Below are 12681 nucleotides of genomic sequence, written 5' to 3'. Positions count from 1 at the left end.
TCAGCTTCCTGCCTCTGTAGCAATGCCTTCTACCTCTGCCATGCTGTCTCTGGAGACAAGGACTCTTAATCTTTTAGGACCGTAAGGCAAAATAAACTTGTTTCTTCAAGAGCTATATTGGCCACAGAGTTTTATTTCAGCAACAGAAATATACCTAATTCAAGAACATCTTGTACAACCAAATAGTATGTGCATGTTAAATTTATTTCTAGAACTTGATAACTTGCATTGTAATATGTGGCAAATTGTTGTGGAAATATTTAAAAAGATCAGCCCCGAAAACTCTCTGTGGCAGCACCCGACATCACCACAGACTCTTTCGAGTGGTTTCGGCCACTCTCACCAACTCTCCTACCCCTGCAAGCCACGTTCCTGCTCTGGTATCCACATTGGTAGTTACAACACCATTGTCTCGACAGGGTCTCACAAGATCTCACTTCAGTGCAAACCCCATACACCCCATGGGCTACCAGTTCTCAATACCCAAATTATCTAGTAGTACATGACTTTTAATGTTTAATTAGTTAGCCAATTAGATTTGTGTATATTAAGCTCACAAAGTGTCAATTTACAATGATAAAAGTCTTATCCCAATATTTTTAACCTTATGAAACACAGAAAAAAAAAAGTCACAAGCCATTGTTCATTAACTTCTGGGGAGACCTCTCCTGCAGCACCCTTCCTCTGCAACTCCTAGCTCTGCCCCCTTTTTCCTTGTCCAATTACAGACCCTCTCTACCCTGATGTAATGTTACAGGAAAAGTTCCTGTAACAGCAAATTACTTTGGTCAATATATCAGAGACATGACAGGTTAAACATGTATAGCTGTGTTGACCCTGCAGCAACAGAAGGAACAGCAGGTCACAGTGCAGTTGACCCAACCAATCGTGGTGCTGCTGTGAAGGCTGGAGACCAGCCCAACCTTCCCTCCTTTCTCTCCTCCTTGTCTGCCTCGACTGTATACAGAGCTCAGCTGACAGAGGACTGCCCACCTGGGTCCAGACTCATGGACAGTCACAAAAGACATCAGTGGAAGTATTAACTGGTCTGTTTCTTCCTTTAGAACTGTTAGAACAATCATGTGTGTTTAATAGTTTAGACAAAACATGCTGAGTTCCGCTGGGCCTGGTAGAGTTGAGCCTATAATCTTAGCTACCCAGGAGCCTGAGGCAAGAGAACCTCACATTCAAGCCAGCCTGGGCTATAGAGTGAGTTCAAAGTCAACCTGGACAACCAACATAGTAAAACCCTATCTTAGAGTAGGGTTGAGTATGTATCTCAGTGGTAATGCCCTTGCCTAGCGTGTATGGAGCCTTAAATTCAATCTCTAATACTAAAATAATAATTGATAATAATAATAACAGTTATAATAATAAAATAAAGTAAAATATACAAAATAAAACCAACCAAGTTAACCAATCAAAGAAGGAAAAAGGATGGGACCACCGATCAGAAACCATATAAAACCCATTTACTTTGAAATAACACACTCAGAATATGCCTCTGGGGAGAAGTCACCCCTGATATATGTTGTGTGTGTATACTGTCATGGCACTCAAGCTGCCTCACAAACCTAAGAAAACACCATGGAAAACTTGTACCAGTGGTTACCAAAAGAGCAAGAAGCCGTAGTTTCACTAGAAACATGGATAGGAGTCTATAAAGGCACGTACGTTATAGATAGCCTTCTATTGGTTTGATAAACATATCTGCTGATGTCACTTAATAGGAAAAGTTCCCTTGTGGACATGATGCTGGCTCAGCCCTCCATAGGAACTAATCTTCTCTTCTGCAGCCCAGTCTCATGGTTTGAGAGTTTACACAACTGTTCTTGATGAGGCTTTCCCATACCCCGTCTGCAAATGCATTTTAGTTCCCTGATACAATCATCCATCTCCCTTTAACTTCAAATCAAGGTGAACATTACCGAGAAAGTCACAACAAGGTGGCATTTCTAATACATAATAATGACATATGCAGGAAACGCACCATTATTGATACATGTGACGCACTGTAAATTGCTTCCATCATCAAAACTAATTGTGGTGATTATTAATGCAGTGTTATGAACTGTCAGAACTGCTAGATGTAATTACATTTGTGCAAATGCTTCATTACCTGCCTAATGAATCTGGCATAGATGCACATGTAAACCACTGTTTTTGTTAACATAATGAAGGACATTTTTTTTTTTTTTGCATTAAGCTACTGGTGTAGAACTAGTTTGACCTGTATTATGAAAATCTTGACTCTGGTTTATTTTCACACTTGACAGACAACACTTATGTAGTGTTGGCTGTTTCAATAATAGCTTCAAAAGAGAAAGCTGGCCCATTCTGTTAGAACCCAAAGACTGGCAGACTCCACGCACTGCTTGGAAGGGGTTAATGACCACAGCACTTACGTTAGGGTTTGCCTCTAAGTAGTTGTAGAGGATGTTGGTGCAGATGTTCAGGTCTCCCGGACTGAAAGGATAGCTTCGGCTCCAGCCCTGGGGACCAAACCTCAGTCTCCCGGCCACGCAGGCATGGAAGTAGCACAGAGAGAAGAGGATGCTTTTAAACTCCTGATCCTTGGAGCACATCTCAAGTGTATCCTGAGAGGAAAGACAAGACGTGGCTGATTAACCGTCCATACAGTGTGTGAGGGCACAGGCCTGGATTCCTGTTACCCCTGTGAATGGCTTCAGAATAGTCAGCCATTTGTCCAAGGCAAGTGGAGACCATTTATTTGGCTTTCCTGAAAAGTAAGAGAAAGTTTTTTGTTTTTTGGGTTTTTTTTTTTCTTTTTGAGATAGTCTCTCATATATTCCAGGCTAGCCAGGACTTTGTTATGTAGGCATGAATACCCTTGAACTCCAGATCTGCCTGCCCTAGTCTCCCAAATGCTGAGGTTATAGGACTGTGCCTCTTGTACCTGCTTTAGCAGGTATGGGGGATCAGTCTCAGACTTTTGTGCACTCTCCTGACAAAGCAATACCCCCATCTTGTATTCCTCCTTAATATCTCTAGGTTCTCTAGAAAATAAGGCCCCTCATTTTAGGGGTGCTAATATTTCTAATATCTTTCCCCTGGAAAACAGAAAACTTTGGATGACATAATCTTAGAGCCATCATTAGGAGAATTCTAGGCAGTCCCCATTCCTCATTCTTCCCAGTTCCATGCTGACTAAGATCATCTGTGCACATGGTCACCCACTGAAAGAGGTTCCCAAACCTCTTCTGAAGCCATGGGAGCCATAAAACCAAGGTTTTACTGGCAGATTTTGAGCAGAAGTTATTGGCATAATTTCCCTTCCGTGTCATTTGCTTAAGATAAAGACTTGGCTTGTCCACATCACCACTTTTTTCCTGTGACAATGATGACTAGGCAAGCCTGGCACCTTCCAGTCAGGTGTGGTGGGGGCACACATCAGCAGGGTGTGGTGTGAGAGCACCGGCCTGTCTTGCTGTAGTCACTATAATCTGATTCTGTGTGCGTTTATTATGTGTTCCTAGGGTTTGAACCTAGGGTAGGGACCTCACTCATGCATGCCAGCACTCCAGTGCTCAGCTTGATTTCCAGTCCTGCTTCTCTGTTTCATGGCAGTTTAGTCCATACCTTAATTAACCCAGGACACATGACCTTCCAATGAACTGAGGAAGAATAATTGTTGAAATGACTGAGTGGTCTATGGAGCTCAGTGTATGGACTAGATATGCAAGATTTCTGTATTTTAGGAGAGGAGGCTGGGTCCTAGTAAGCCACATTGACACAGCTAAGGCACCTATCAGTGGCCAATACCAAGGCAGGAAACATCAGATCTACTTCTAAGAAGTACTCTAGCCATTCTCAAATTCAAACAAGAAAGATAAGCCAAGGGTAGGGCCCAGGCTGAATCTTCCTGTCTACTCTCCTTCCAGATGCCCCACCACACCCAGTTCATATTTAAAATGGCTCTAATCACTTTGGCCACATACCAAGGCTATTAGGAACACTGAGAGAAATCTATGTCTGGCCTCCCAGGGGACTTCTGGGTTGGGTTTGCTGCCATGGGCCATCACCAGGGAAGTGTTCCCCCTCTGCTAATAATACCTGCAGCAGAATTGGCTTCACTAAATATAGTTTCATAATCGCCTGGCGACATATAGTTCAGAGCCAAGAGGCTCTCTTCAGTTGCACTAAATTAGACTATTTTTAGGTGGTTCATGTGGATCAAAGCTGTGTGATAACCAAAAATAAAAATTTCCACAACTAAACACAATAAAATAAATAAATAAAAAAATAAAGGCAAGATGGTAAAAGAAGATAAATGCTATAATTTTTAAGGCTGTAAAAAATGTTACCTGTAAGTATTTCTAAGAAACATACTATTTTTGAAATTTCATATCAGAACCACAATCTAACAAGATACTAAGTAGCCAGTTGTATTAATCACATAAAAACCCAAGGTACTACACAAAGTACAGTAATTCAGTCTATTATCATATGCAACTTAGTTTTATCTTCAGTGTTAAAAAAAAAAAAAAAAAAGCCTGTGCCTATTGGGTTATATTGTACCAGCATAAGCATTATAGGAAGAAAACATGAGCCAGGCATGTCTGACAGTGTGGTCCTGCCCATTCCATGTTTTGAACAATAGCAGATTTATACCACAACTTATGAGCAAATGAACATCAGAAAAGAGCCAGGCTGGGGCGCAGTCCAATTGACAGAATGCTCGCCTATATTGCACAAAGCTCGGGATTTCATCCCCAGCACAGTGAGAACAGGGCATGGTGGTGCAGCCCGTCATCCCAGAGTGTGGGTGGCAGAGGCAGGAAGATGAAAAGTCCAACAGTGCCTCAGCTACACAGGAAGTTAAGGCAAGCCTACACAAAACCATGCCAAGAAGACACAAAGTAGAAATTCAGGAAGGAAGGAAGGAAGGAAGGAAGGAAGGAAGGAGGGAAGGAGGGAGGGAGGAAGGGAAGGAGGGAGGGAGAGAGGTGAAGGGAAGGGAAAGGGGAGGGGGAGGGAAAGGAAAGGAAAGGGAGGAGGGAAGGGAAGGGGAGAGAAGGGAGGGAGGGAAGAAAGGAAGGAGGGAGGGAAGGAAGGAAGGAAGGAAGGAAGGAAGGAAGGAAGGAAGGAAGGAAGGAAGAAAAAAACTGTACAACTAGGATTGTTAACAGGAAACGGGTACCATGAAGGGAAAGGAAAGGAAAGGAAAGAGAGAAAGGAAGGAAGGAAGAAAGGAAGAGAAAAACTACACAATTAGAATTGTTAACAGGAAACAGGTACCATAATTGATCTGTCACATCGTGTAGCTGGTACCCATCTTCTGTCTGTACAGGCACATTTCTCAGAAAAAGGAATCTGTACTCTAGCTCTAAAAACAACATGGTCTGTTTGTGTGAAAAGAACCCAAATGGCAGTTCTTGTTTGTTTTGTTTTGTTTTTGATTTTCCGAGACAGGGTTTCTCTGTATAGCCCTGGCTGTCCTGGAACTCACTCTAGACCAGGCTGGCCTTGAATCCACCTGCCTCTGCCTCCCAAGCGCTGGGATTAAGGGCGTGTGCCACCACTGTCCGCTTGAATGGCAGTTCTTTATGACATCTCCAAAGGCAGATAGCCTTGAGCTAAAAGCTGTTTGGTTGGTAGCATCTTAATGTGAATGAACAGGGAATTAGTAGATGACCTGTGCTATGATGTAATAGCAAACCCTAAGGCGATATAATAAAGTTCTGCTTATATGGAAATATAACTAGTAGGATGTTGGTGTCCACGGTGTGACATTAAAGATGAGGAAACATTCATCTAAACCCAGCCGTCTCTGGGTCTTTTTGACTTCGATCATTTTACACTTGTATATTTTCTAACAATTTCACAATCAACTTTGTAATGAAAATATTTTTATAGAATGAAATAAATATTTATAATTTAACTATAAAAAAAAGATTTGCCTTAGTCATGACATCTCTTCACAGCAATAGGAACTCTAAGACATACCCTTTTCACCCAAAAGCCAAAGGATTACTAAACAGAAGCATATTTTTTAATAAAAGGTTTATTTTTATGTATAAGGACAAGTGTCTCAGAGGACTGTATAAGTTTGTAACTACATCAAATTCCCATTGTATGCATATTTTTAGAAACAGCGACACCTTGCAAATATTTAACATATTCAACAAGATTTTTTGAGTGCCTGCTGTTTACACAGTCTTCTTTATACTGTGCTATAAATTACTTATTTAAGTAAATAGCAACTATATTCATCAACATTTTACTCTAGATGAAGCCATTCAGTATTATTCCCTCAACGAATTTGGTATTGACCCTAAAAGTACAAGAAGAAAGTTAAGCATGTTGGTGTGCTTTATAAAAAATAATATTCCTAACAGTGTGTCTTAGTCAGAGTTTCTATTCCTGCACAAAAATCATGACCAAGAAGCAAGTTGGGGAGGAAAGGGTTTATTCCGCTTACACTGCCACACTGCTGTTGATCACCAAAGGAAGTCAGGACTGGAACTCAAGCAGGTCAGGAAGCAGGAGCTGATGCAGAGGCCATGGAGGGATGTTGCTTACTGGCTTGCTTCCCCTGGCTTGCTCAGCCTGCTCTCTTATAGAACCCAAGAATACCAGCCCAGAGATGGCTCCACCCACAAGGGGCCCTCCCACTTTGATCACTAATTGAGAAAATGCCCCACAGCTGGATCTCATGGAGGCATTTCCTCAAATGAAGCTCCTTTCTCTGTAATAACTCCAGCTTGTGTCAAGTTGACACACAAAACCAACCAGTACACAGTGCATCCAGTATTCATCAACAAATCATCCTTCTTTCTTAGGGCTATTTTTCAAAGCTTTCCTCAAAGTTAGAGGAACAGCAATGCAGAGCAATGCCATCGAGATATAACAATTTGGGTGAAGAAAATGATTGTAATTGTATTAATATTAATTTGCATATGCTATTATTTGGGAAGAAAAAAAATATAAGAACACTAACGTTTCACTGAGAAATGCACTGCATGGGCTTCTGTGTTTTAGTGCCCAGTTGCTCGTGGCGATGTTATTTGGGGAGGTTATGGACCATTGGGAAAGTGAAGCACGGTGGGAGGAAGTGGCTCACCAGGGGGTAGGCCTTGAACATTATAGCCCAACCTTGGTTCCTCAGATGCCTACCTTTCTCCCTCCATCCCTCCTTCCATCTCTTCCTCCCCTTCACTTTTCTTTCTGACCCTGCCACATATTAAGGAGGCCAAAAACAAGCCTCTGGGGTAATGGCTGGAACCCCAGTTACCATGCCTTCCCTGCCACCATGGAGGGTGTCACCCTAAACTGTGAGCTAAGATAAACTCTTAACTCTTCAGTTGCTTCTCGTCAGGTGACAAATCCCTACTATAGGGTTTATCTTGGATATAAAATCATAGCCAAGTCTACAGCATCATACTGACATGGTACCAAACACATCAGATAGCAGGGTCTCAAAGTTACCTAGGTCCGTGCTATATTTTCTTAATTTTAGGTGAAACATAGATGTATTCCTAGTCATTAAAATAGCAACAGGGAATTCTTGTACATGTGAAGATAGAATTAGGGGGAAGAGGAAGGGCACCAGCAAGAGGGGGCACAAGAAAAGTAATAAGAGTAACTAGGGATAGGAATGGATATCATCACTGTACACTAATACATGCATGAGCATGTCACAATGAAACCCATTACTTTATACATAGTCAACATATACCAGTTTAAAAAGACAAAAAGTAATGCCCACAAGCACATGTGTGCACATGAGCGAGCGCGCGCGCGCGCACGCACACACACACACACACACACACACACACACACAGATATTTCACTTCTAAATAAGACACGTGGGTTGAGGAAGGCCCTGCCATCTCCTGAGAAGACACCAGCTTTGTTGATAGACAGGCTGCATCTACTTTCTTACCTGGTCAAAGTTGTACAGAGCGGCATGTAGGTTGGCCAGCATTCCTGTGGGGGGCTCATTAGTGATCTTGATGGAATTTTCCAGGAGGCCTTGAGGGATGATGGGCTCGTGTTGGGAAGGTACAGTCTCAGCACTCAGGAACACCCTATAATCCGGGTGGCTTCCTTGACTGAATTTTTCAAGGAGTCTCTCCAGAGTCCCCAGCCACTTGGCTACCAGATGAACATTCTGTAAGACAGCAGGGCTTGTGACTCTTGTGGCATCTCTCTATAGGACCTGAATTATGGTACTAGAACTTTTTCCTATATATGAACATGTTGCCAACTAGAGAAGTGTGACATGTTTCTGGCCTCAAATTCATAGAGATCTGTCTGCCTCAGCTTCCCAGTGTTAGATTTAAAAGTATCATGCCCTGCTCCTTTGTTTTTATCCAGAAAAAGAAAAGCAAACACCCAGACAGATTGGGACACTGAACATGCTGAATCCTGTAAAACAACTGTTGGTTGTCATTATAAAGCCACAGCCCCAGTCCATGTGACCTATTTCACACAGTGACCCACCAATCACTTCTCCCTACAACTTTGCTAAGTTCAACCCCAATTGCTGAGACATATCTGGGTTAGCTTAATTAAATATAAGCTCTAACAGTCATAAAAGAACCTGATCCCTTACTTCATTTGGAAATGTCCTCTATTAGCATGTAGACTCAAATGATGTAAGGGAAAAAGAGAGAGCTGTACTCACTTTGTAAGATGTTCTGTGTATTCCTAACATACTCTATTTCTTAAATCCCAGCCAATAAATTTACCCCTCCCTCAAAGACACATGTCTTCTTTACTTGTTCTCTCTCTCTCTCTCTCTCTCTCTTTCTCACACACACACACACATACACACACACATACAGAGAGAATGATTTTTTGCTTTCAGTCTCATGAATTACAAATTTGATCTTTCAATGCTCTTTAATTTATTCGTGCCTGTAGTATGTATGCGTGTGCATATGCTAATGCACATATGTGTGTGCATATGCATGCTTATGTGCTAACTGGAAGCTCACACATTGGTGTCAAAACAAGGAAAACTATTTAGTTTGAGCCACTGGTTCTTTTGAGGATGACCATATCCTTGTAGCTTTGTCTATAGTCTGAGCTTTTGGATGCATAAGGACTTGTATGTATGGGACTCTGTTATCTATACAAGACTTTGATGTGTCCATCATATCTGAGCAACCACTGTACTTCTGAGAACCGAGCCCTCTACTGTTACCCAGTTGACTCAGAGGACAGCACTGACCTTAGAGCTGTGCTGTAGTGACTAGAGTGTTCCATGAACTGCCTGTTCAAGAACCTTTGGGCTGATGGCATCACACACCAAATATCCATCATGCTTACAGATAGCACTGCTGTAGCAACCAGTCCAGCTCCCTGGTCCTCCAGAGCTGACCTGTGTTCTTAGGCCAAAAAGATTACCTGGAGAACACTAGGCTATAGAATATTGTGTGTGTGTGTGTGTGTGTATGTGTGTATGTGTGTGTGTGTGTGCCCTATTTCTGTTTCTCAATTACAGACAAAAGGCTACATGATTACTTAGGGGCTGAGTGGAGTTATAGAAGTATATGATATAATTTATATATCATATGTGTATTGTGTGTATGTGTGTATATATATATATATAAAACATATATATGTATGTGCATGTATACAATGTTCTGTGAACTTTGAAGTGATACACAGCTTCTAATACTATGACATTAGTGTTCTCAATCAGGCATTCTCACTGGCCTGCTCTCCGGGACCTAGCTAGCAGCAGCTTACATCATGACCTGTCATGCCCAGGTACTCACAAAAGGGACCCCAGCCACCCAGAGTTTTTGCTTTCTCTTTCTCTCTCTCTCTCTCTCTCTCTCTCTCTCTCTCTCTCTGCCCCTCCCTCCATCTCTCCCTCTGCCCCTCCCTCCATCTCTCCCTCTGCCCCTCCCTCCATCTCTCCCTCTGCCCCTCCCTCCATCTCTCCCTCTCTCCCCTCCTCTCCTCATCCCTTCTTTTTCTCCATCTCTCCCTCTTGTCCCCACTCTGAGAGGGCCTTTTGCTCTTCCCTCCCCCAATAAACCTCTTACACTAGATCAATCCGTTGCGTTGCATGGAGTAGTTTCTTATCTGCACAGCACAGCCTGCTACAGGTACACTGACCCCTTGCCTCTTTTATCTTACCAATTATCCTAGCCATCTCTATTAGCCTGCTCATTCTCATCCCTTCCTGACTGACAGGCATCCAGAACACGTGGAGGGTCTGCAGATAACTCTGAGCTTGAATAAAGGGGCCCTGCTCTGCTGGGCAGGGCAGCACAGCAAGGCCCAACCTATGGGTTGATGCACGGTGTTTTTCCATGAAAGCTTCACCACACTCACCTGAAGGATGACCCAGTGTCCTCCAGTGGCAGCTTTCTCCAGCGCCATTTCTGCCACTAGTTCCTGACCTTGCCCTAGAGACACATTGTGGAATTTTCCAGAGTCAATCGTAAACCCCAGTCTTTTGCCTGTTGGAGAATTGAGGGTGGAGGGGAGACAAATGTTAACTTGGGAGGGGAGTCTGGAATTTTGAGGCCTAATGTAAGTCTGTGGCCACAGCTGCCACCTGATAGGTTACCTTCCTGCGGAATCCTAATGACCTCCCTATTGTTTCCAGTGGCATTATTTTGAGCTTTCTCCAGATGCCTCCCTACACGCATTTTGAAAAGCCTGTGGAAGTTGGCTCCTTGGGTTTTATGATAATGAAGCTTTTGACATTTTGATAGATGGCGGCATTGTTAGCGAGCTTTCTAAACTCCTGCAGGAGTAGGAGTTTTTTCCCCTCAGAGAAAGGAGCAACATGTGGTAGAAATTGCATCCGTTTTGAAGGGCTTGGCTCATTGGGTAAATGTACTGGCTCTCACCTAGTGAGGCTGCATTTAAATGGAGCCCAGGCAGGTCACAGCTACATTAACCTGGTATTCCTGGAGCAGGCTGTGGGGGTAGTAATCCAGAGCACAGAGCGACGGTGCCTCATACAATTGAATAGACTTGCCCTAATGACCATTATTTAGTCACAGGGGGTACGAGATTACATGAGCATGGAGAAAATTGCCCTCTGGCCCTCATATCATCAAAAGGTGGAAAACAGTACAAAAGAACCTTGCATTATGCCAACCAGATGAATGTTCTGTTGGAGAAATGCTCCGGACTACTGTGTTGTTAGTGTTAGTTTTGCATTTTCTGCACACCCAATCTCCAACAAATGGGGTGGGGAACGGGGAGGCGGGGAGATAACTGCCCAGAAGGGGTGAGCGGGAGCTGCAGACAAGAGGGAGGGAGGGGAGGCCCGTGAGCCTCCTGGCTACTCACCGAGCACCTCTAAGTCTTTAAGGGCGTTGACTCCTGGAGACAGGATGAAGAACACCGGGGTACTTGGGCTGCTTTCTTCAAATGCTTTACTCAGATCCAATCTGGTCCTCTCCACATACTTTGCACCTAGCTTCTCTTCTACGAAATTTCTGTTTAAGAAAAGAACAGGCAAAACTGGAACACAACAAAAACAACAGCAAGCCCCTCCTGACAAATAAAAATCTGCTTTTTCAACTTCAAAAGGTGTCACTGCTTGGGTAAACTTCATTTGAGGCACAAGGAAGGAACAGTGTTTATGCTAAGAGGTGTCCTTCTTAGGAGAGCCCCAGGAATCCAAGTGGATTTATGCAAGCAGTGATCACTGAAATTGCCTCTGACTTGAGATGCTGATATTTGGAGGCCTACATTGCATTTTGGGGTCCTCTTCTGAGCAACATCAGCTGTCCACATATGGCTGTGGAGCCCCCAAACCTCCTGCCTGCCGCATTCCTCCATTACTTATTAACAGTTCATTAGATTTGCCACAGTGCAATTTTCCAGCCTGCTGGGCTTCCCATGAATATACAAATGCTTTTGGGGGTGTTTCTAATAGGGGAGTGCAATTAAGCAGGGGTTATTTTCCAGTAGCATCAGATCTAGCAGAAAGCAAGTACTGCAAAGCAGTATGAATCTGAAAAGCAGGGTTCCATAGAGGCTTCTGCAGAGGGGAAAATTGGTCAAACTAGACAAAGCAAAGGAAGAGTCCCGCGGCACATGGATACTGAGGAAGAAACACTGCTCACAGGGAATGAAGCTATGAACACTTTGGAAGGTGAATTCAAATTAAGAGAAGACTGGTATGAAGTGAACAGCCTGCTACTGCTTAGAGGCCAAGAGGGAAGAGGAAAGGGCACTGAAACCTCCCTGTAGTTTGTGGTTTCTGCTTTTGAAGTGTGGTGACCTTACAGTTACAGGGCTGTGAGTGGCTCGGTGAAGGCTTTTTTGTTTAAGAGGCAAAACCTTCAGAGCCAACATACAGCCAGTAACAGAGGTTGTTAGGATTCTGTCTAAGCTCCACCCTGCAATTACCTGGCAACAGCCAGGTAGGCCCCTCCCCACCATTACCTGGCAACAGTCAGGTAGACCTGGCCTAATATAAAAAGGGCTGCTCAGCCCTTTCTCTCTCTCTTATTTCTCTTATCTCTCTCTCACCTCTCTCACTCTCTGCTTCTCTCTTGCCCCTCTTGGGCTCTCCTCCCCTCCCCCTTCTCTCCACATGGTCATGGCCAGCCTCTGCTTCTCTACTCTCCCCCTCTCTCTGCCTTTCTCTGCCTCCACTCCCCATGCCCTAAATAAACTCTATATTATGCTGGTGTGTGTGGGTGTCTGGTCCCTCAGGACAAGGGATGCCTTGGC

At 43.6% G+C, this 12681-nt stretch overlaps 1 protein-coding gene across 1 annotated transcript in view; it reads right to left on the bottom strand.

Moving 5' to 3' along the window:
* Dnah11 (dynein axonemal heavy chain 11) overlaps positions 1–12681 on the bottom strand; it is a 297877-nt gene that overhangs the window by 17678 nt on the left and 267518 nt on the right. The window contains exons 72-75 of the mRNA XM_052184825.1: positions 11287–11435; positions 10315–10442; positions 7907–8134; positions 2406–2597 (exon numbers count right to left, since the gene is read on the bottom strand). Coding sequence (XP_052040785.1) covers positions 2406–2597; positions 7907–8134; positions 10315–10442; positions 11287–11435 — 697 coding nt within the window. The remainder of the gene's footprint in view (positions 1–2405; positions 2598–7906; positions 8135–10314; positions 10443–11286; positions 11436–12681) is intronic.

Source organism: Apodemus sylvaticus, chromosome 6, assembly GCF_947179515.1.
Source record: "Apodemus sylvaticus chromosome 6, mApoSyl1.1, whole genome shotgun sequence".
NCBI classification, from domain to species: domain Eukaryota; kingdom Metazoa; phylum Chordata; class Mammalia; order Rodentia; family Muridae; genus Apodemus; species Apodemus sylvaticus.
The sequence above is the reverse complement of the archived record's forward strand: the minus strand, read 5'-3'. Positions and strand labels throughout refer to the sequence as shown.